Consider the following 25,430-nt stretch of genomic DNA (forward strand, 5'->3'; position numbering starts at 1 on the left):
TTATGTATTTTTGAGTAACAAAAATTATCAATTGTGATTGAACATAGCTCTCCTGGATCTTCCTGTTCAGCCTTCAACTGAAGTTGTTATGGGTTTTGGACACAGCTCTGCAGCTACAGCCCAACACCTTCCATTTAGATTTTATGATCAGTCACGACGTGGTAGCAGTGATCCTACAGTGCAACGCTCTGTTTTTGCATCTGTTGACAAAGTTCCAGGTAAGATTAGCATTCATTGTCGAGCAGGTTTTGCTTTGTGATTTACATCTGCAAAAGCTGAACTGTAACTTTTATAAGCAATGAGAATCTTACTGTGATACGTTTCTGAACACACAACTCCAGGATGAGACTTATGGAAGAATTTACTCCTAGAGAAACAAGTAATACCTGGGTCTGTAATGCAGGTATGTTGTGAGCAAAACAGCCATGACAGCTTCTCCAAATACACTGCAAGTGTCTTAATACTTTCCCTTCCTTTACAAATTGAGTTAGTTTAAATCATGTTTCGCATACTCAGTATTTATGCAATGCATCTGTCAGTTGTGCATAGTTCCTCCTTTAATTTGGTTATGATCATTTTCTTGCCAGTTTGTAAAAATAGCTGGAATACTGCGCACTGCTTCATTTACCTTAGAGCTAGCAAGACAGAAAAGGGCCACAGCTACTCCTAAAACATTAGCTTGGAATTGGGATTAAAGGAATCATTCTAAATCAATGAGCTCTTTGCTCTTTTGTCTCCTTATTGTCTGTTTCACAAATTGACTTCTCTGCAGAGGTTTTTTTCCAGATGGTGAACTTTTCTCCTTTTAGATTGAGTCATTTTAAAGTTGAATCTCATACTGCTTGAAAGTACTTAATTTTGCTGCATTATACAAAAAGATGCAATCTTGTTACCACTAGCTGCCAATCATTTCAGAAAACTCAGCATTTCTCTTTAAATGTGATTCAGTGTTTCAAAATTCAAATACCCTACTTAAAAAGATGATGTTCTACTGCCTTAGGACTAAATGGGAGCTCAGCTTGCCTGAGTCCTGAGTCTGGGGAACAGAAATCATAAAAGCATTTATATTGCCGGTCAGGTTTTTCAAAAGATAAGTGTATGTTGTATGATGGGAATGTATTTCCTTATTTGACATGACTTCCATGGAAAAGGTGTGGTTGAAAAGATGCCAGTGTTACTGTTTCAGAATCAACCGTCTCTAAGAGTGCACTTGTGTTCATAACAAGTGACTTCACCTACTAATTCTTTTTTTAAATTTTTTTGGTGGGGTATTGGAGGTGGTGCAACATGGTAGATTGTTCGAACAACCACATACTTACTTTGCATTCCAGAAAATGGAGAATTCCATTGTATGCACATGCAGATCCAGAGGAAAAGTATTCTGAAGCTTTTTTTTTGATACCGAGTATGAGAAATCAGGCACAGAACATGAAGTATTTCAAATACTGCATTTTTAAAATGCATTTTATGACAGCCAATAATACAATAAAAATTGATTAATATATTGTTTTACATCTGATTACAAAATAAATATCAAATGCCTCTTCCTTCTCCCCTTATCTTCGCTAATGAATGAATGAGGTTTCCTACTTGTGAGAGATTTTCATAGGAATCTGTTTGTGTTTATCCCTTAATCAGGCTTGGAGTGATTTTTAGTTTAAGAGAAAGATTTTGTGCTTTTTAAAAAAACTATTGAGCAAGTTGCAGTTAAATTGCTAGCTTCATATATTAATTTCTTAATGCTACAACTTTAAGTGGTATTTAAGAGTTCTGCAAAGCTCGTATAGTCTGTTAATTTGATTTTACTTAGAAGAAACAAGTTATGCTTTCCCTTGGTGATGGTGTTTTTTGATTTAAAGGAGAGCTATGTTTTTGGCAATATTTTTAGAAGATTGATCACTTCTTTTAGTAGGACTATGTTAGCTGTCAGTGCTGTATATCCAGTGTGGTTTTTAAGAAATTGACAATGATATAAATGTTTTCAGCCCTCCTGCAAATTTCACTCTGCAGACAATTTTAGTACAACTATTGAATCAATTCTCTAATCCCTCCTCTTAACTGTTCTTGAAAATTCTAAATTCATTATTTCAGTCTGGTCTAGTTCAGTTTCTGTCGTGCACACATAAAGCTGTACATATTTCACTAGAGAGCATGCAGTTACCTTATTGTAGTCAAACTGTGCTTCACTGTGCTTTATTGTTTCATGGTTCAAAGTTAAAATCTGTTTTGAAAGTGCTTCTTGACATCTGGGGGGAAGAGAGTGAGGGTTGCTATGGCTTAAAACCAGATTTTGTGCAAGACAGGTGGAAGGTGACAAGAATATAACAGACCATACTTCAGAACATCCATGTTAATACTCTTCATAAAAAATACGGGTTATGCAAATGCAGTGAGATGATGTAATCATCCCAGATGACTGGCCCCTTAAACTGGGCAATTCTTATCAGAGAAGAACAGAAGCAAAATCCTTCACTTGATCAATTTTATCATCATGAAGTCATGACCATGAATGTACTTCAGGGTCTATTTTAGGTTAATGGCCTTTGCCAGAATATTAGAGCATTTTAAGGATAGTTTAGTTGGCTGAACTATTCACCATCTTCTATATTAGCTATGTACTCATATGAAGCACTCTCTATGTAAATAAAGAATTACATTGTTTTCAAAGAAATGAGCACATTTGGTAGGTGTCCTGTGAACATAGGTCTTCTATTGAAAGTAAATAAATAATCATTTCCTCTCCAAGCAAACTCAAATATTAGTTTCAAATACCAGCTGTATACTGAGATTTATATGTTCAGTGTGTCTTAAGGGAAATCTTAACGATTTCCTGTAAAACGTACATTTAAATATTTTAACAAGTGTGGTCACTTTCCTACTGAGAAGATTTATTTTGGAAAGCAAAATGAATCAATAGATCTTTCTTACTATTTTGTCCATTGTTAATACCTTAGTATATGACGATGATGAGATTTGGGGGGGGGGAAGTTGGAGAAAAACCTTGTTAGTAATACTAGCAATTACAAGCAAAGTATAGCCATCTTTATTTTAAAATCCAAAGGAAAAAAATGGTCTTTTAATAGCTTTGTAACACTTTAAATGAAAAGGAAAATGTAAGCGAGAGTTCTACATTCTACAAAGAATTCTACAACGTTTGCATCACTTCTTGGGAATAGGAAAACTTTAAACAAAGCCTGAGAATTGTTTAAGCAGTGTTTGAGATAGTTCAGATTTATATGAAGAAAATTTATTTTAGTTTTGGCAAATATTATGCACTTTGTCACCACAGGTAGACATAAAATAATGGATTTTTTTAAATTAGTAATATGAATGCATTCTTGAAATGTTTATAGCCTTTTGTAATTTAATCGCCTTCTCCATCCACAGTAAGAAAACAGATCCTTTTGATCAAAGTACTAATGAGGGGCTTGACATTCACAGCTGATAAGCATCTGCACTTGTTACTGATTTTATGAGGTTAGATTGCTCGGCACATTTGAATGTCATATACAAGTTATTTTGGAACTGTACTGTGGGACTCTGATCAACCCTTTCATGATCATCATCAACTGTAGCTACTGTAGGAACATCAGATTGGGATAGTGTACTTAAGTAGTACTAAGTTACTTCCAGTGTGAGATGGTTGAAATGTTCCATGCTCCATTATTCTAGGGTACAGTTGCTTTTATAGCCCATAAGTATATTTAAAGTATTTTTTGATTCCTTTGTTCTATGCAAGAATAATAGAGGACAACTAACTGAGTTTATCACCTCAGTTTGTTTTTTCTAGTTAATATTCTTTGAACCATTCCAAGTTTGATACTTAGTTATAGTTGCTGCTTTTAAAGACCCAACTCTGCTGCCTTTTTTTATACCTATTTATATTGCCTGGTCATCAGAATTGTGGGGTATGAACTAGATACTAATCTTCCTGTCATCATCACAATGATGTAGAACTAAATCATTTTTCTGCAGAATTGCCTAATTAAGGTAGTTTGACAGTGCTAAAATTACACAAGATACAACTAACTTGATTTATATAGTATGAACTACTGCTTGTGTGCAAGAAATGAAAGATACCATTGAAACTGAGTTAAATATGCAGGACTGCTACTAGTTAGGTTTTTTTGTTTTGGGGTTATTTTTGGTTTTTAGTAAGGAACAGGCTTGAAAACAATCTTTACCATTTGGGGAGTTTACTATTTACAAGGATTATTTTCAGTAAAATACTAGTCTGTTAAGTATACTACATTGATGAGAAGAACTGTGAATAGAGTCATCACATATTGGCATTGCATGGCAAATGTGGAGACTGAAAAAGTCAATTAATCCATTTTTTTAATGCTAGTTGAAGTTGCGGCAGCTACTGGCAAGAGACCTCCAAGTGACCAATTTGTGCATGTTTTTTCTTGGCAGCAAAAACATTTTTTGCATCAAAACAGTTATTCTTCAGTTTTATGAGGTTTTAACAGAGGTTCTTAAATGTAAACAATCTGTACAAGTTGAAATTTTTTTAAAAGTGCATCAGGTCTTCTGAGGCAGAATAGCACTTTGCAAAGATGCAAAATAACTACTGAAAGAAATTATTTTCAGACATGTAAGGGGTTTTTTTCATTCATACTTGCAAAAAACCTCAAGTTCAGCATTGCCTTGATTTGATTACGGACAAACACGTGGAAAGACATGAGAATTTTTTATGAGATAACTATACTTAGAAAAACAGAATAGGAAGAAATCAGAATACAAAAAAAGACATTGGGGTAATGAAGATATGGTTTACAATGAGAAAACAGTTTCTCCTTTCTTGGCCAATGTTTTATTTCTACTTCTCAGGCTTTTTTTTTTTCTTTGGTTTTTGTTGTTGTTGTTTTTGTCTTGCTTGTCCTGTTCTCTGCCGCCATCACCACCCCTTCCCCTTCTCCTCACCTTCAAATTTTATTCCTAGGAGATCTTATAGTTCAGGCCATCTTTCATATGAAGCCATTTATAAGACAGTAGGAAGGTTTTCTCCAATTTAGGAGAAAGATTTGCATTAATTGCTTAAGAAAGAGTTCCTTTAAAGAAAAGCTAAGAGTCTGTTTCAGGGTTTGGCATGAAATTTTGCTGCTGTTACAAAAAATATGGCAAAAGGATAACTGTTCATACATGTTTTATGAAAGAAACCCAGCCTTGTAAAACACTGTGATTATGGAAACAGGAGCTTCTCAAAGGAACGGGGAAGGTACATCTTTACAGTAGTACCTTACCGAGTCTTAAATAGGAAGTTATGCTGAAGCAGAATCATGACTACTGGAAGGGAAATATTTGTGTTTGTAACTAACCTCTGTCACAACTTGAGAGTCATAAAGTATTACCAAACGCACCTCTAGAACCTTTTGAATGTTATGTTACTTCCCATAGCCATGATTAATTCTGCTCACCTTTTCTTTGCAGATAGTTCCTGAAGGAGTTTCCTGGTTAGAATATTTGTTCTTGCTCAGTAGTTTCCCAGTTCAAGTATTTTGAATGATTTAGACTTACCTTTCTCTCCTATCCAAATTAGCTTCCTGTGGCACACTTAAAATCCTTCCTCTGCAGTTGTATTGGGAGAGAAAATACATTAAGATTATTTGCACACAAATGCTTCAGTGTAAGGGCATGAATCCATGAGCAGTGTTCTGCAGAACCTTTAGGCAGGCAATCTTGCTGAATCAGACCAGCTTTTCCTATGATAGTCACAGTAGACCTTGTTTACTTTTTCTGCTGTTTTGGTGAGGACGGAAGGTTTCTCCTCCCTTGAAATGCAAACCTTTTGTGCGTATTGAATGCCTTGGATGGGTACAATTTTTTCCATCATTGTAAGGGAAAGAAAATATATTGATGTAAGCACTTCTATACCAATGGCTTTAGTAACTGTTCCAAAAACAAGTTTCATTCACTTTAACAGATGGCTTTGCCTCACTTCTGTGGTCACAAGTCCATTGATTATTCCTTGTTTCCCATCCTAACTGGTATTTCAAAATATGAAGTATGTATGAGAAACCTAATGCATATTTGCTGTATTAAAAACTGTATGTATTAGTAGCCCTGAGTGCTATAGAAGTCCTTCACGTTTGAGATTAGTTTAGTTTGTGGTTAATTTTTTGCAGACTGTCAGGCGTCACTGTGTGTAACCTCAGTTTAACTTATCTAAATGATTGTAGAAGATCAATGTTTGGTTTCTGAAATAAAATACATGGATTTATTTACATTTATGGAATAATTAGCTGCTTACCAAACTATTTTTGTTTTAACTAGAATAGATGTCTCCTGCCATGGTGGTTATTTAATTCTTTCAAGTGGTGTTCATCTCGGATATAATGAATTGTGACTTAAAATAAGAGAAAAGCTTGGTAAAAGTGGCATTCACCCATCTGAAACTATGATGCAAGTACTATAGCAGTTCAGATAGCATTGTGTTTCTGCAAGTGGTTTTGAGCCTAGTTCTTGAGTATAAGTATGGGAGGTAGAGGGTAAGAGGTGGGACTGCAGATTAAGACAGATTATTTACAGGACTGATGTTTGTTAGTGTCCTGGTTTCAGCTGGGATAGAGTTAATTGTCTTCCTAGTAGCTGGTACATTGCTATGTTTTTGAGTTAGGTATGAGAAGAATGTTGATAACACACTGATGTTTTCAGTTGTTGCTAAGTCATCGTTTAGTCTAAAGTCAAGGATTTTTCAGCTTTTGATGCCCAGCCAGCAAGAAAGCTGGAGGGACACAAGAAGTTGGGAGGGGACACAGCCAGGACAGCTGACCTAAACTGGCCAAAGGGGTATTCCATACCATGGGACGTCATGTCCTGTATATAAACTGTGGGGGGGAGTGGGGGCAGGGGGATCGTGGCTCGGGGACTAATGAGGCGTCGATCGGTGGGTGGTGAGCAACTGCATTGTGCATCACTTGCATATTCCAATCCTTTTATTATTACTATTGTCATTTTATTAGTGTTATCATTATCATGATTAGTTTCCTCTTTTCTGTCCTGTTAAACTGTCTTTATCTCAACCCATGAGTTTTACTTCTTTTCCTGATTTTTCTCCCCCATTCCACTTGGGGGGGGGGGGAGTGAGCAGCTGCTGTGGTGCTTAGTTGCTGGCTGGGGTTAAACCACGACAGTTAGCTTTTTTCTGTGTCTTCCTTTCTTCATCCATTCTGGTTTTTTAACTTGTAACACAACCTGTCAGTATGCGTTGCTGCTAACAGCATTTTCCTGTCTTGTCAAGCCTGTGTTTTAAAGCTTTTATATGCTTCTTGTAACAAGCCCATTTAAATTGAGTTTTGACTGGCTGCCTGGTGCATGGCACCAGCAAATTGCCTGTATAGGAGAGTCTCTATAATGAGTGCATCAGCCATCCAGTGCCATGGGAGATTCCCCATATAAAAGAACAAAGAATTGTGTGGTGCATTTGCTTTCTCTCATACCTGATTGTCAGATACTTTCCTTTTCAGTGTTCACTATGCAGTGAAGGCAACAAGTAGCATATTGTTAGGCGTTTCATCATGTACGTTGTGGCTACTTCCAATAATTTGGGGACTGCCAATAAACAGTAAACTTTTGCATTAATGCTTTCCCATGGGAGAGTGAGGAGCACTTCAGAAGCAGCCAAGTTGTGTACATCACCTGACATACAGCCCATATTGAAGATACTTCTTTGCTGTAAGAAGTGCTTCAGCTTCTGAAAAGTTGCTTGCTATCAAAACCTGAAGATATGACTAAAAGCTTCCAAATACTAGGACCAATGTCTGCCAAAGGAAAGCCTTAGTAATAAAACGAAGGAATTTCTATAGGCATGTCATTGTGAGGAAGGTTGCTGAGAACCACAAGAAGGGTGTAATCTAAAGAAAGTAAGATCAAGGAAGTGTGAACAATGCAGTGGTGGTTGTCTTCACTGGACTTGTGCGGGAAAGGCAGTTCATGAACTTTTCTTTCAGAGCATGTCATAAATTCTAGCAGGTAATTCCATAGCATTCTAATGGTAGAATGCTACTATGCTGTCCTGGTTTCAGCTGGGATAGAGTTAACTGTCTTTCTAGTAGCTGGTACAGTGCTATGTTTTGAGTTCAGTATGGGAAGAATGTTGATAACACTGATGTTTTCAGTTGTTGCTAAGTAGTGTTTAGACTAAAGTCAAGGATTTTTCAGCTTCTCATGCCCAGCCAGCGAGAAAGCTGGGGGGACACAAGAAGTTTGGAGGGGACACAGCCAGGGCACCTGACCCAAACTGGCCAACGGTGTATTCCATACCATGGGACGTCCCATCTAGTTTAGGAACTGGGGAGTGGGGGCAGGGAATCGCCACTCAGGGACTAACTGGGTGTCGATCGGTGGGTGGTGAGCAATTGCACTGCGCATCATTTGTACATTCCAATCCTTTTATTACTACTGTTGTCATTTTATTAGTGTTATCATTATCACTATTAGTTTCTTCTTTTCTGTTCTGTTAAACCATTCTTATCTCAACCCGTGAGTTTTACTTCTTTTCCCGATTTTCTCCCCCATCCCACTGGATGGGGGGGAGTGAGTGAGCGGCTGTGTGGTGCTTAGTTGCTGGCTGGGGTTAAACCATGACATATGCTAGTAGATGCAAGTAAAAATTCAGCTGAAAAATCAGAGCAAAGAGGGAAAATAACTGCTAATTGAAAGATACAGTAAAGAGCAATTGAAAGATACAGTAAAGGGCAACTACTGGTTTTAATCTCATGGGAGACATCATGACTTGTTCAAACAGTCTAATCATGAGTTAGCAGGTCATCCCAAAGCGGGGATCTTCAATATATGGGGATCAACAGAGTGCGTGAAAATAATTTCTGAAGTTTTTCAGAACTGGAGTATTTTCACTGCAAGTCTTTCTATTCCACTCTGTGGGTTTTGTGCAAAAGAAAACTTGTTAAGCCTGAACCTTTTGTAGTGTCACTGAACAACTTTTTTTCTGATAATCTGACAGAAGGTTGATGCAAGAGGTAAGTGACGTTGTAAAGTGTTCTAACTCTTCCAAACATACTTATGTATTTCTGTTCATGTCGAGGTGAAATAATGGTCAAGTGCATGCCTTCCGCACTTATAATCTGTGAATGTCTGAAATTTAGTGTTAAATTTAATTTGAAGTTGTCACAAGTGTATTGTGTCAACCAGACACATTGCCATAAGGCAATATAAAAAATAAGGGTGTTCATAAATACAAGCTAGTTATATCAAATAAGTTTTTAATGTAGTATCTGTTTTGTACAAAGTTACCATATAATCATTCTCACCCATAAAAGAAAAATTTACCAATTGTTTACTTCTACTAAATGTTCAGCATGTGTTTGCAGTTTGCTGGACTTACTGGAAACACCTTTGTGGGCACTTATTTTAGTAGAATGTGACTGTGAGTGGTCACATAACACATTCATCAGTAACCTAAAGAATAAATTTCAGCTGTCTTTTGGCTCATGTCATGCTTCTGCACAAAATATTTTGCACAACATACATGGAATAACTATTGTTTACTTTCTGATTCAGTGTAGTCTTATGCAATGAAATGCATGGTGTAAATTCTGTGTACTCATGGCTTCTCATCCTGACTAAATCAGTGAAATTAAATATTGCGAAGTACCTTGTTCTCAGGTTATTCAGTTCTGAGATGTTGGGTTTGAGAAACGAGGGATTTGAATTCCTTCCTTGCATTTCTTTCCCAAATTGCATCCTTCCAGTGGATTTCCCTGTGCTGCAGATCCTCAATACTTTCTAGAATTTCTTCTTGAAAGAGAAAGTGCATGAGTCATTGTATGTGAGGAGGGAAGGAACTAAAATGAAGATTTTTTTTTTTTTTTTTTTAAAGACATATCAAAGACTGAAGCAGGGTGTTGCAGAGGAAGGAGAAAGGAATGAATGCAAGATTACATTAGGAAAGAAGAAGATGCTACAATGTAAAGAATTTGAGGGAATATTGGATTGAAAGCCAGAAGAAGACTTATTTAAAAAGTGCTGTCAGATACTGTATAGAACTTTCCAGTGTTCACACTGGAAAAAGTTTGATTTGTGAGAAGGTAGATGAAATCCAATGCCAGTATTAGTTTTGATTGATTAAAATTTCCTGAAATTATCTCTGCGATAAAAAGATGTAATGCAGGCCACCTAGCTGAGAGGTTTTTTGTTCACTTTTGGCTTAACCATTTTCCTTACCACCTTAGGGTCTATGACCCATGAATTTATTGAATATATCAAAAACTCAAGAGTTTTGACATGTTTTGACTGTTTGTGCAAGCTCTAAGTTTTAAAATGTGTTGAATCCCTTAACCTCTACTTTCTTGTTCGTTGATCATTTGTAGCATGTTTTCAGTAAGATACATTCAGATTTTCAGGTTTCTGAGCTGAAGGTGGAAGAGAGCATCCTCTGGTTTACTACACAAAATTAGCACTTTGATGCAATATTTGCTCTTACCCTTTCTCAATTTGTTCGTGTAGGTTAACTCTTTCAAGCTAATTATTAACTCATAAACTTTACTGTCCTGTTTTGCAGGCTTTGCTGTAGCCCAGTGTATAAATCAGCACAATCCATCACCACTCTCATCACCATCACCTTCCAGTGGCAGTGGGAGTACAGGACGCTGTGATTCAGTGACTGCAAGCTCAACATCCACTCCTGCTGTACAGAGCCCATCAGGTATTAAATCACAATTTTCAGCCTAGGCGCTAAGGGATGTAGAGCAGTTTATTGTAAAATTAAGTTACTATGTTATTGGATTAAAAACAGTAGGGCTTTGTGTTTTTAGGTAACTTGATCATTCAACTAAACCAGTTAAATAGTGGTGCAGAATTTAATGATCTCTTCAGCTTTCTGGAACTCTAATAAATACTTGGCATTTTTCAGCAGTGATTTTAAGTACTGGTGAAATAATGTCCTGCTTGTCTCCTAGTACATACAATTTAAAATGATGGGGCTTTAGGGTTGTTTTTTTTTTAAACTGAAATACTGCTTTGCATAAATTTGTAATGTAAACTGTTAGCCTTTCACCATGGTGGATAAGTTGATCTCCACATGTAGCATCTTTTTTGAACTCGGTGACATTTGCTTTTGTAAGTTTATCTGATACTCATGTTAATTTGTAACAATGGGTCAAATATGAAATATTTGAAAATAGTTGTTTAGAATGCTAATATTGTAAAGCTTTTCCAATAACACTCTTCTGGCTAAACACCACCACATTTGAGGAGGCTGTTTCATTGGTGCAGAAGAAGCTGCCATATAAAAGACTGACAGTATAACTTTCATAAATGTAGTTACCATGTGTTTGTGTTGGTCAGTATATTTAGTGGGTATGTTTATACTGGTACTTCTTGTTGCATTAGAATGCCTTCATTCCTTCTTTTTTTGTGTGGTATTTGTAGAGAATCTTGTAATGGTATTTGTTCTGAGTGGAAAATATGTATGAGGTAGAGCCTCAAGCTGGAGGCTAAACGAGAAGTAAATCCTGAAGGGTGCTTTCATGCTAGAACTGACCTACTCTACCTCATTTTGGTTATACAACAATAGAGGTAACTTGATTCTCAAGACATTTTCAAACAGCCCCCTCATCTTAACAGTCACTTCCAATGTTGATCACTCCTTGAAATGATTGTTCTGGTTCCCCCTTCTAAGACATACCACTTTGCCTTTATGTGGAAGCCTCATGTAGATCTAAACTTTTTTGCAGTCCTCCAGGAAATGATCCAATCTTTGTTAGGCTTTTAACATTTTGTAGGTTTTACTGAACAGTGTCAGGAGATCAATACACATTATGTCCAAAGTGACTATTCCTGTAAGAAATATTGCTGGAAAGGGTAAGCAAAGGCTGCTATGAAGTTTATGAACACTATGTAAAGCATTCTAGCACCCAGACTCTAGATTAAAAAGTATTTATTACTGTGAGAGACTAACATAGTCAAAATATTCCTGCAATATATGTAATTCCAGAATAAAATTTGGAATATTTTTCTATATGCAACCTGTTCAAAACTTTGGAAGGGCCTCATTTTATTTTCTCTGTTGGTAAGTGATTGCTGTTATCCAGTCTCTTGATGACCTAGATAATATGTGGTGATTACGCAGAGAAGTGGTATCATTTGCCAAAACTATCAGTATGGATTGGCACTACAAGAAAACATTTGTTTGAGTACATGTTTCTCCTTAGTAGCGTAAAAAGGCTCATCTACAATGTCCTTTGCTGTGTTTGAATCCTCTGTGATCAGGAAGTGAAATGCAAGTACAAGTTCTTGGCAGGAGTGGCTAAGAGAAAACTGCAGTAAAGGAAAATAAAAAATCTGAATTATTTTTGTTGCTGTAAGCAGCATGCTAGTTCACAGAAATACCAAGCAAGACTATACTACATGTTTAAAACTGAGGTCTTTCCAGCGCATGTAATCTGACTTCAATGAAAAACTTAGTAGATCCAGAGCACATAACTGCTTATTTAGCATAAAAAGATAGTGCCGTATTGAAGAATAATCATGGACTGTAGTTAACAAAATTAAAATCTACTTACACGGCATTTGTATAACATAAAATTCTGTTTGTTTTTCCTGCAATTTAAAAAGCCTCATGACAGGAGGCTGCTCGTTGGTTTCAAAAAAGAAAAAGAAGAAATAAAAACAACCAAAAACCCCCGAAACTCCTCCCTGCATCCCGTCCCCCCGTCCCCCCTCCCCCAAAAAAAACCACCCACGCAACCAACCACTAAAACAAAAAAAACCAAACCCAACAAATTGAAAAACAGAGGAAAGGTTTTTTGAAACGCCTGGTTTTAGTCTGCACTTTACCAGTTAGGTTGCATGAACTGTCCACACTTAGTATGACCTTCATTGTGGCTTAATCATAAAGTATGTTCAAAATGCCACTTGTCATGCAGGAAAAGTCTTTGGGTGGGTGTTGGGTTTTTGCACAGATCTAGGCACACTGATGTAGATGCTTTAGCAAATCTAGCTGTGAGGATACAATTCTGTGCCCTACGACTGTGAGCATGGCAACCTTCAGCAAAGTCAGTGGAAATGAATGTGAGAATCTGTGTCAGCTACTTCAGTCCCAAGTCAGCAGCTTGCATTAACCTGCTTCAGGGATGACTTTTGAGTTCAAGTCCTGGATTTTGTTCTGCTAACTTTACTCAGAGAGCAGTAACAAAGAGGAAGACAGTGACTTTATGTGCATGAGCAGGTAATTCAGTGCAATAGGACAATCAACAGTTGGTACTGAGGTGCATGCATCTAATCTGCATGTGGCTTAGGTATTTTGCTGTGGACCGTATTTACTCTGACCTTTAGGACCAAGCATCCCTGCCATGTATGTGATTGTCTGAAGGACCAGTTATTAGTTCAGATGTATGTTGCTATTAATATTTGAAGTGTGTTTGGTGCATAGTTGCAGCATATCTTATAGCTTGGTTTCCTTGTGAAAGAATCTCATTAATGCACCAAAACTGTTCCTAAAATCAGACTAAAGCAGTAAGTGTACATAATTCTTCAAAGCTGCTCTATTGGTGTGAACCAAACTGCTACTGTAGTTGCAGCCAATAATGAACAAGTAATGTTTTAAATAGTTACAGCTGAGTTGCTGACGGTGTCTATAGGTGCTTAGTATAGACTAGAGAGGATTCTGAAATCCCTGGTGCTGGGTCTTTGGGGAGTGGGGTTGTGGGGAGGGTTTTTTCCAACCCAGGGAGCTTTGACACTTTTTTGCTGATCTTCAGTGTTGGATCGATACTGTTGTCTATTCCTGGGAACAAGTTTCTGCATTAACTGATTTGACCATTTACTGCAAGTTTGTAATGAATGTTCTCATGAATGTTCTCCCTTTTATAGTATTTATATGTAACTGTGATCTATACTGGAGACTGTTGCCAGGAGCATGATGATGAAAGAGATTTTCTGTTTGGTATGTCTAGATAGCTGTTCTGTAGGCTTCTGCACGAACAGAAGTAGACTGCTGAAATAAGTGATAGTGTCTTGACCACTGTCTGTGTTATATCAGGTCTCACTGACCACTCGGCTAAGTTACAGAGATAATTGTTGGTATTCACCAACTTCAATGTAAAGCAATGTCATTTTCCCCTAACCTCTTGAGGACAATTGAAACTAAACTGCCTTACTCTGCTGTGAAGCAGAAGAGGAGGCTTGCATGATGTGAAGTGGCTCCTTCAAGGAGGAAGTAACAAGTAGCTGATGAACAGCAAGCAGTTACCAAGATCCGTTTTATGCCCTAAGGTAGCACTTGAATGCTGCCACCATCTGTCACATTTGAATCTCCCTTCTCATTTCCCATTCAATTTTAAACACACTCACATGAGCACACATACATGCTCTTTGTCCCTCCCTCCTTCCTTGCTCCCCTCTTTGTTCTGGCAACTGCTCAGGTTGTTGCCCCTGAAGAACATGCTAGGTTGCTCAGGAACTTCAGTCAAGAAGTCCAGACAAGATAAAGGGGAGCTGTGTACGCGGACTTCAACTACCTCAACTACTTTTCTTAAGAGCAACATCTTAAACCACAACAGTTGTTTCTACTGTAAAGTTGTGATTATAGTGTCCTAAGCTACTGTCTGTTGACAAGGTCAAACTGTTCAGAGTTTGATATATTTGAGATGGTACTTGTAATCTTCACAGAGTTGTTTTAGGAAAGAAGATTTGGAACATACGCACTGACTTTTTTCATAAAACAGTGATAGATGAGAACAAAATAAAGACAAATTACGTAACTGTTAGTTGAGAGAAAACAGTGTTCACAATATAGAGTATATATTAACCATTAAACAGTAAAAGAGCTTTCAAAAATGTATCACAGGAAAAAAATCCATTTAATTTGGTCTTTTGTAAAAATACTTTACTTGTTATCACTCCTACCTGCATCAAACAATCACACAGTATCTTAATGTGAGGAGGGAGGTTAACTGAATTTACATGAAATCATGACTGCTGTGCATGTTTCAGTCATTGTAAGAGAAAAATCATGCCATTAACTGCTTTGTCATGAGTCAAATAAACTCTTACTATTCCTGAGTTTATCAGCTATCCTGCCTAATAATTGTCACAATACTTCCTGGCACAGACACTTTAAAGCCTAGCAGCTCCCCCATTTGCAGTATTTGCGAATTAAGCTTAGTCCTTTACAAGATGTCCATTCCTTAAATTTGAAAAAGCAGAAGTCGTCCCTTAAAGAAAGCCAAATCCCTAGCAAGACAGGAAAAGCAGTATCAGGTTCTGCAAATGCTGCTATCAGGTTGGGTTTTTTATTTGTATTTACATGATTATTTTTTTTTTAATGTCCGTTTGAAGTGTTGCTATGCATAAGATAAAAATGTTCTCTTGCTAGGCAGATTTTAATCATCAAGCTTCCGAACTTAGAATACAATCTCTTCTTGGCTACACTTGCTGGAACCATGCACTTCTTTAAAGTGCTTATTTTTATATATGCCAAAGATTAAGATAAAGAAGTTCTCTTACTGTAAGTTAGCAGTCTTCCAGAATTATGTATGTGTAATGTCATCTGTGCTGTATTTTATCACTTTTTAAGTTGTCTTAAGCTTTAAAATGCAATTGACTTCAATACTTAAGAAAGTGTTTACGTTGGAGCAATGGATATCGAGAACTTCAGAAGGCATTGATCTTCTCTGCCACTTGCTGTATTTCACATTTCTGGCAGATATTGATGGTAAAAGGTCTAAAATAAGTACAAAGAGCTGTCCCTTATTGCAGAGAATATATTGGATTCCAGTCTGTAAAATAAAATGTATATATTCCAAGGAAGGGATGATTATCAAGCATGGAGAGCCTGTAAGAGCAGTGCCTGCCATCTTACTGAAACCATCCCTGTCTCTCCCCTCTATAATCAGTAATGTAAATGTGATTTGCTTCTGTTCTGTGATGCTAGTAATTTTCTAACTAGGTGAGGAAGTACTTTTGTTCCTAGAAAGTTTCTTTTCTAGAAACTTTCTGTGCACCAAGCATCATCATCTGAACTGCTGCTATCTTTTAAAACACTCTGGCTTTATTATAACCAAATCTAATACTTCAGTTTCATATCATAGAATAGTAGGGCTGAATGGTTTGAAGTATTGTCACCTGCCCAGTAGTGGCCCTCTTTTATAACTTATGGACGGTGGAAATCAGAATAATTCTATATCACCAGAATTTGTGATAAACAGCTTCTCTCAAGATTTTTAAAGCATGTGAGTAGATTGTAATGCAAATAAATGCCTTCCAGTCCCTCCTCAGTGTAAATGCTGTTGGTATTGCCAGACATAGCCCAAACTGTATTATGAACATTTCCAGATAGGTAAGCAAAAAATTAAATTCAGTTAAACTTGCTTATTTCCAGCTTCAGAAGTATTTCCCAAACTTATAAGACTCTTGGTGTGGTGTCAAATTGTATTCAAGATACCAGCAGTTATGGATGTGTCCTTGTCACTTATTCTTGTTGCTACTCTAACATTTATCCTTTGTCTTCATTCCAGTTTCCCTTCCTTGTTTCATTGTTAAAGCCTTCATATGATATATCGCTGTGTTTTCCTCTAGTAAGGTCTGGCAGGAAAGGACGTCGGCGGGTGTTTAGTCTGTCGGAGGCTGACAGTCACGGTGGACACTGGGTTTAGGTCTTCAAGCAGCAGCTGCAACAGAAACTCGCGCAATATCAATTCAGGCAGGTTCCTGCATAAGCTTTCAAAAGCCCGTAACAGTTAATAGAATGTATTTGGTTTCCCTGCTGTGACAGCAATGACAGTGAGGTAGGAAACTGAAGAAAGCATCCTAAATATTTGTCTCTACTGTTTTTGGGGGAGAATTGTAAAGCAATAATTAGCTGTTTCTGAAAGCCTTATCTGCAGTTTCTCCCATGTTTTTTGGCTCTCTTGCCAAATATGGAAATTCTGCTATCAAGCCTCCAGCTTCAAAGCAGCTATGTCTTCATTTGCACAGGGGCAGCCATGGCAGTAGTGGAATTTAGTAAGCACAGGCTCCTGAATGGACAGTAATGCAGGTACTTGGCTAGCAGCAAGAAATCTATTTGTAACTTGGATAAAATGGACAAGCATTCAGCATAAGACTGTCCTTGGACTGTGATGGCACAAGCTTAATATTTCCATGATTATCAAACTCAGGCAGATGGCTTTATGGACTGTTTAATTGCCTGAGGAGCTGAGGAAGGGAAGCAGATGCAAAAAAGATGGAAATACACTTCAGACTATCTTTGTATTTCTATAACCTGTTTTAACTTGTACCTAATTAATTTCTTTTTTTTTTTTTTACTATCATGGCATGAAGATATTTTACTCTGTTAATATTATATAAACAGCTTTTTTTCATCTTTATAGATTTACTTTGCGTCTTTTCACTTAATGTCCTGTTATTTATATTTTTATTATGCTTTCGTAGTATGTCGCTGTAAAGCTTAGGACACTTATCTGTAGATGATAGTCATTCTTTCCTTTTCCTGTTCTTTTCTATCTTCTTTCACTAATAATCATCCTTAACACAAGTTAATATAACAGAAGTTGAGTGATTTGGTTTGGATTTTTTTGCTGTAATGATAATCTTGGTTGCGTTATAGAAATGCTGGAAAACATCTAAGGTTGCTGAAGCCACTGCAGCCAGAGAGCGCTAATAATACCCAAAAACTTGCAAAATGACACCCTGTCTTCAAACCTTGTTTGGTACTTAAATTTGGGGGTATGTGGGGGGAGTTGTTTCTTAGAACTAAATGTTAACATCGCAACTGTTTTAAGAAACCAACTTCGCTCTCCATGGTTTTGTTGCAGTTCTGGCTTATATTTTTTTGCCAGAACACACTTGCTTAAATACATGGAGGCTGGGGAGAGGTAAATAGAAATGCTGTTTTTCCATATTAGATGCTAACTTTTTGATATTTAAGAGTAGAGCACATCTTAGTGACTGGTGATTTTATTCAGGTAAAAATTACAATTATTTTTGCTCTTCCTATCCAAAAGTCAAACTGGAAGCAAATGTTGGGAGTTTGGGGGTTTTTGAAAGCAGTTAGTATTTTTGTGTGCAATATGGACAGAAGTTCCAGATAATGGGTAGAGAACTTAATCTCAAAACATACTGGGTGCTTAGAAACTCTTTTGAATCAAGAGCTTGGTACCTATCTGGATTTTGGAGACAGACATTCTTGTAATAATCCCTTCTTGAGCTTTTTTTTCAGCTAGAGTGCATCTTTGCCAATTGTTTTTTCCAGTTTCAGAGACTTTAAGAATTCAGATCTTACATAAATATATATTTATGTACTTGGATCCTTCTGTGAATTGAGTATGACTTCAAAAGGCTTTGAAATTTTGAGCCTCAAAGATTTTCTCATTAGTAATTATCGTCCTGAAGCCAACTGTTCAATTAACTGGGAGGTGTTACATGTGAAAATTTTTTCATCAAGTGGGTGGTCTGATTTTTCACTATAATGCCTCTTATATACCAAATTTTCATTCCAAGATGCTGGATCTCTGTATTCTATTTTCTATTTAGTTATTCTATTTTCTATTTAGTTACCTCCATCTGTAGTCTAGGGTTGTTTTCCTCTATCCTTGTATCCAAAAGATATGGGAGATTGTCATGCTTAAAAACTTACCTAGCACAAGATTACAGTTGCAGTTTCAAGCTAATTATACACCTCAAGTAGCCTATGGATTCGTGAGCTCGGTCACAAAGATGTAAGTACCGCTTTCACAGCTGTAGTTTAAGAGTAAGATTTTTAGTTAAGTGTTAGTGCAGAAGGGATAATATATTGCAAAACAGTAGTGAGAGCTGTTGACCTTGTGTAGACAATGTTAAAAATTTTCCCTCCACTGCTACTTGTGTACTGGTATTTGCTTTCTGCCCCTGCAGGGATTAGTGGCAGTTTGCAAATACCTAGTCATTTTGGCAGTAATGCCGTGTTGGGTTACAGAAACCTGTCACTGCTACCCTTAAATACAGTAACAGAGTAACAGAAGTGAAGCTCTGACAGTGACTAATGAAATATTTAAAGTAGAGGAGACAGACTTACTCCTATCAATAGTAAATAGAAGCAGGAGGGAAGCATAGAAGAGCTCTAGTTTTGTATTCTTTATAAATACTGCAGCTAAAATATTGGACAGAGTATGTTCTGCTTACATTTTTTGATATTTTTATCTTTCTGAATGTTTTTTCAGACTTTTGGATAGAAAATTTGGACTTGCTGATTCCAGATAGTACTTTTGGTTGGTTGGTTGGTTGTTTTTTTTTAATAGAGACTTTTTTCAAATACTTTCTTTTTCTTTGGTGTTAAGGGAGTCACTTTAACATTAATTTAGATCCTATGTGGAAGTATTTGGGGACAATAGAGCATAACAAAAGAATATGTATATCTATCATGATTTCAGTAAATGAAAGTATTGAGAAAATATATTAATATTTTGTTGGGAGAGGGGGAGGAATGATTTAAGAAATGAACTGCAGAATCAGAAGTGAAATAGCAGAACTGCAATAGAAATATACTGTATATAACATTCCTGAGCAGAATGCCATTGATTGATAATACTTTATTTACCAGAATGTCTCAGGTTTTGAATCCTGAATTTTGGTGAATATTTGTACTATAATTAAGATAAAAAATAATCTTGGCAAAGAAAGTTTGATATTCTTTTAAGATTTTATAAATTCAGAAAGTAAAATCACCGCAAAAAGACTCACAGTTTTGTGCATATGGAAATGTTAGTATTTATCTTGGAATTCAGAGAAATGAGGCTTTATTTCAATGTTTTTAGCAGTTCATTTTCCATGCAAGTCTTGTATCACTTCCTCTGTTATCAATCGTTACATTCTCACTAAAGCTTCTTGACAGCTAAAAAGAAGAATCTGCAGAGTTACTTTGAATCTGTCCTTAATTTTTCAAAAATAACCAGTGATGTCCCTTTTATTTAAAAGGAGACTTTTTTACAATCTACAAATTTTGTTTTTATTAAAGTGAGAAGCTTTAGCCACCGATTCAGCAAAAAGTAAAATTGAGTGGTTTTCTGAAGTGAGAATACACCATTGTTTGGGGTTACCTTACTAGAAAGGTAAAAAACAAACAAACAAACAAACAATAATCTTGTTATCTCACTGATACCTTACTCATATCCATTCCATTCTCAGCTTTGTTTTTCTTTTTTTTTTTGCCTTATGTTCATGCTTTCTGTTCTTTTACAGGATTAATTGGAATCATATTGAAATTGAAATATTTCTAAGGTCACTGTGTATTAAAAACAGAACTTAATTCTTAGCTTCTGTATTCACTACATTGCCTTGTAGACTTTTCTGCAGATGCCTGTACACTTGAACACATGCTGTTTCTTATAAGAGGTCTAAAAATGGTCTGTCTTGAAGCTGGATACCTGCTACTTTAATGGCATTCTATTACTCTAGTCTGAAAAGAAAAAAAAAAAACCTGACTTTTCTGGGCATACTTGCTCATATAAGGCTGTATCGCCTCATCCCCTCCATTCACTATCCATCTGAGCTAAATGAGCATTTTACTTGATAGTTAGCTAGGATTTTAAGGGGCAAAAGGATGGTACAAATACCTGTTAATGTATTTAGGTTTGCTTTTTTTTATTGTGTGGGAAAGTGTAGTAGCATATCAGTTTTCTGTGGTATATAATACTTAGTCCCAATTTTGTCTGTGTTGTATGCTCCATGCTTAGTAGCACAAAAAAATCATAACACAAACCTGTATAAAAACAGGCCTATTTTGCAGCACCTTTCAGTTACAGTAAGCACATTATTCTCCTTCCTGTTCTTCCATAGTTCTGCTTTCTGTGGTTGAGGTGTCACTTAAATGTGAATCTAGAGAATGAAATGAGAGAATGACTTCCCAATTTTTGTGAGGAACAGCCACCTCTTGGCAAAAACTAGTTATACAGGGGTTCTTTTTTTTTTATTATTTCTAAAGAGCTTCCTGGTATGGGGTGGCTATTCATTTTAGTTTATACTAAATACTGGAGAGGCTTTCTTATTGTTCCCCTCAGTTTCCTCTCTCTACGAATATTTCTGATATTGCTGCATATTCTAATACTAAATGTATAAAGTTTTCTGGTTCCTAATTTTAACAGATTTCTGCTGGCTTTTTATGTTATGCCTTCATAATATTTTTTTTTATTTCTAATTACTAAAAAGTGAACGTGTAAGCATAGTGCTTCACAGAACTGCATTTTCCACCCAATTATTCTTAAATATTCATAAATAATAGTATACTGTTAGGCTTAATGTACATACTAAGTTGAATATTGATTGTTTCTTGGTGTTTTCTTTTATTAGATGATGCTTCAGCTCCAGAGCAGCCTCAGATGACCATTTCTGGTCAAATGATGTTGTCTGATGAAACTCTTTCAGCTGTCTCAAAGTCTAGCAAGAATGCTGTAAAAAACAGTGACATAGAAACAGCAAACCTGTCTCCTAGCCTGATTCCTGCACAGCAGCCCACAATATCATTAATAACAGATGACAATACGGATGCACTAAGTGTAGAGTCGCTTACACTGGTGCCACCGGTTGATCCACACAGTATTCGAACATTCGGCTACATTCCTCAGTCCTCTTTGCAATCTGAAGTTTGCAAGGTGAAAGAGGTGGAGGAAGAATGTTCTGACTAAAGCCAACCTGCAGACTGTGACAAACAGTGAAACAAATGCAACAAAATTCTTTGTCGTTTTTCCTTTGGGAGTGCAGATACTTGTTGAAGCCTGAGAGGCCATCTGGTGCACAAGAAAGAGGCCCACTGATGAAAGAGAATGTGGGCAACTTTTAGAGTAAACATCAGATGCTCAGCATATTTAAACTGGAGAAGAAAAAAAAAACAACTTTTGAATCTGGACTGGTTGTTTCCTAGCAATTTCTGTTATACAAGAACATGAAAGTATTTCAGAGCACCTACTTTCTTTCTATTATAGAGTTCCAGCTGCAGGAACCAAGTTAATTGTAGAAGGTCTACAGTATTATGGCAAAGCAAAGAAATTTTTGGATACCTAGCTTCAGGATATTGTATTGTTACTTTTCTGAAGCTGGAGACATACCATTCATCAGAAAAAATTATATACTGTAGTATAGAGATAACATTTCCATTTGAGACATGGTGTGTTTTTCAGTTTGTTTTTTCTTTTTTTAAATCCTGATCTCATTCATCTTTTGGAGGTCTGCATGATACCAGCAGGCTTGGCCACTTTCAGTGTTGTCTTCGTAGGGCTCCAGACTTCAATATTGTGTTTTCTGTGTGTAATATTTATTTCAAGGTTTGATTCAAAGCAAGATATATATCAAACAATTCTTTAAAAGGTAAAAGCCTGAAATTCAATGATAAATGCTTATTCAAATTAACATAAGGGATTTTTGAGACTACTTTAGTCTTTGCTTAACCAGCTACAGAGGAAAGTGAAATATTTTAAGAGATTGCCATAGCTTGTTTGTTCGCTTCTGACAGTCAAATTGCTATACCTCTAAGGAATGATGATACACTTTCTACTGAAGGACAACTTCTAGAAGCAGACAGAAGCAGTTTAAAGAAGTTTTTTAAATTTTTCATCTTCATGTAGGAAGAAGGTCACCACATCTACTGATAATTCCTTTGCAACTCTGAAACTCAAAAGGAAAGGTATTGTGTAGTTTTTTTCCTATCTGGGATAGTATCACAGTTAAACAACATTGCTACATAAAAGTGATTCTGAGTTTATGCTTGCCTTACTTTGCTTCCTAGATCCTGATACCAAGTTGACAGAAAGAACTGGAAAAGTGTTGATTAAAGTCTGGAATGTTCTTTGCTGATTTGATATGTAATTTAACATGAATGGAATTCAAAATTTCTCATCAAATTCCATGTGTGTTAATTTGAATTAATAGTAAAATGAGCAGATTGTGATTATTGGTCTGCTCATAACATTGAGTGCTTTCTGACTCAAAGATTGAAGACTCCTATTTACTTTACTTGGTATTGTGATTTCAGTCATCAGTGCAATCTGTTTCCTCATCTGTCTCTGCTAACATTGATTTCATATCAAGTAGGTGAATCTGAAAAGTTTTTACCTACTTCCCAGTCTCTTACTGTACCTATTCCTGGCTGTCAGATGGAACACTTGAAGTGATTTTATTTTAAATGTTGTGTTTATGTAAGAGATTTGACTAATCTGCAAGTATAACTTTGCTTGCTTTTTTCCATCTTTTCCTTCACATAATAACTTAATCTTTGTAAAACTTGTATACAAGGTGTCTGCTATTGAATGCCAGCGATTTTTTTTTTTTTCTTCCCTTATTAGCTTTTCCATGCAGTTTTGTTGATTTCTAGTTTCCTGTGACTTCTGCTTTGTCTCAAATTGAATTAACCAATATTCTGACCATTCCAGAGTGGCCCAACCTCTAAATAAATTTTGAGAGTTAGGTGTCCTCAGTACTGCTATGGATACTGGATGAGAATTTGGCATTGCTGGAGTAAGAGCCTACTTTTTTTTTGGTCATATGCTTAGGGTGAGTTTACACTGCAGTCACTATTGTAGCTAATGTACATGTACCTGAACAAGCCTAGACATCAGTAGCAATTTGGGCACAAGGACCACATAAATTTTTATTAGCTGAACTGATTGCAGTCTAGACTTCCTCTAGTATGTTGCAGTATAACACTGTAGCCCCAGTAATATGCTGAAGATCATTATAAAAAATGATGCCTTACTTAATTTGGAAGCATTTTATGTTAGTTGTTAACCTTAACTCTTGACCTAGATTACACAAAATGCCACTGTGCAGGCTGAATTCCCTTAAATAGAATTAATTTTAAACAGGAAAACCTTGATCTTTAATTTCAAATTCAGTTCTAGCAAGATTAGGACCATGCACAAGGAGTCTTTTCAATGGGTATGCATAATCTCACCCTTGAGCTGTACTACACAAGAAATGGGACAAAAGGAAAGAAAGCTGACATTGTGCTTTTCATTGCCTTTGAGTGGCTTTTAAATCTCATGACCAGTTGTCTACTGAGAGCTTCACAGGAAGTGACTGAGATACTATTATTAGGAAAATAGAAGACTGGGTCTCCTGTCTAGTCCGCTGCTGGTAGAGCCTTGCTGGTCAAGGGGCGGTAAGGTGGGATGCCTTTCAGCAGTTCTGTCAAAAGCTCTCTGTAAAGATAGAATTACACTAGGAAAGCTCTGACTGCACCAGCTCTACCAATGTTGTGGTGTTATATAAATGGTACAACTGGTACAGACCAACCTAAATTTCTGAATGGTTATGCCGCGGAAGCAATTGATTTTTTACTTGTTTGCTTCAAATATTAGGGCATATCTGTATACAATTTGACTGTGCTACATGCTGCATTAGGAGACTTCAGTATGTAAAAGCTTTAGAGATGCTGAAATAATCTGTCATCAGCAGTCTTTTATCTCTGCAAGTACAGTGTTACTCATCTACAATTCCTTGAAGAGTATCGTATCTATCTCTCCCTTATCAGAAAAACTCAAGGGCTGTTTCCTTATCCCCCTTTCACTGTAAAAAGGAAACTCAACCAAGAAAGCATTAGCACATCAGCCACAAATGTAATTTTTTTTCTAAACAAAAGTTGATTTGAGTCAGTGTAACATCACTCTTTTTAACCAAATCCAAAAACCAAGTTGCAAATGAGAGCAGCAGCTAATGCCAAAATTTTGGAGAGATGCTAAATTCTCAGTGTTTGTAGAGGCTATGCCTATCTTCAGCCAGATTCTGTTAAAATAAAACAGTTCTATAATTCTCTTGCTTTTGAGAAGAGAAGCCAAAGAAGCCAAGACATACTGAATGTTACTTTGCTATTTTATGGTCTATGTGTCTCATTTTATCAAATTTTACTAATATATTATGTGTTTAACAGAACTATGTGTTCCCTTCACTGTTAGGTCTCACTGCCTTTTGCTGGTCCCCTTTGCTTTTCTGTCATCCAGTGTACAACAATAAACAAGACTCAAGCTTGTAATTTGTGAAGAGAGTAATGGCAGCATACTCTTGGTAATTTGGTAAAGAAGGGGAGGGAGGAAGCATTAGTGCCCAATTCTAATGTCTGCTTCAACATGGAAGTAATGCTTGCAGTGTAAAACTTGCGTTCAAAAATTAATTGTTTTGCAGAAATTCTTTGATACGGAAAGAAACCAAAGGTTAAGCTTCCTGCACTTCATTTTATAAGCTGTGTGGATTAAACCAAATTCATTAGAAATGTGGTCACATATATTAGTTCTAAAAGTTGTATTTTGTGTGTGAAGTCATGAATTACATACAATATAAGGACTGAGCTCGTTTGTATTCTCCACTGCTAATTTATGATAAACTAAAATTCTGAGCCTAAAAAAAAAAGTTATAAAATTACACCTGTTAAAGAAGCTCCTCAACGTTCTTTGCTTTACAACACAGTTGGAATTTTCCTTGAAGTTGCTTGGTGAGGAAAAATTGGG

The 25,430-nt window shown here is 36.5% G+C and overlaps 1 protein-coding gene across 5 annotated transcripts in view; it reads left to right on the forward strand.

Moving 5' to 3' along the window:
* Positions 1-25,195, forward strand: part of CLEC16A (C-type lectin domain containing 16A) — an 87,041-nt gene extending 61,846 nt beyond the window's left edge. Inside the window, exons 21-24 of one of the 5 annotated variants that reach the window (XR_011329287.1) lie at positions 48-218; positions 10,523-10,666; positions 16,540-16,748; positions 21,286-21,493. Coding sequence is in view for 4 of the 5 variants with exons in the window: in XM_069809944.1 (XP_069666045.1) it covers positions 48-218; positions 10,523-10,666; positions 16,544-16,663; positions 21,286-21,620 (770 nt within the window). In the remaining variant the exon portion in view is untranslated. Of the gene's footprint in view, positions 1-47; positions 219-10,522; positions 10,667-16,539; positions 16,749-21,285 lie in introns of all 5 variants that reach the window. The other 4 variants (XM_069809944.1, XM_069809946.1, XM_069809947.1 and 1 more) reach the window with 4 other exon arrangements.
* Positions 25,196-25,430: the final 235 nt, after the last annotated feature.

This window comes from Haliaeetus albicilla, chromosome 22, assembly GCF_947461875.1.
Source record: "Haliaeetus albicilla chromosome 22, bHalAlb1.1, whole genome shotgun sequence".
Lineage (NCBI taxonomy): Eukaryota > Metazoa > Chordata > Aves > Accipitriformes > Accipitridae > Haliaeetus > Haliaeetus albicilla.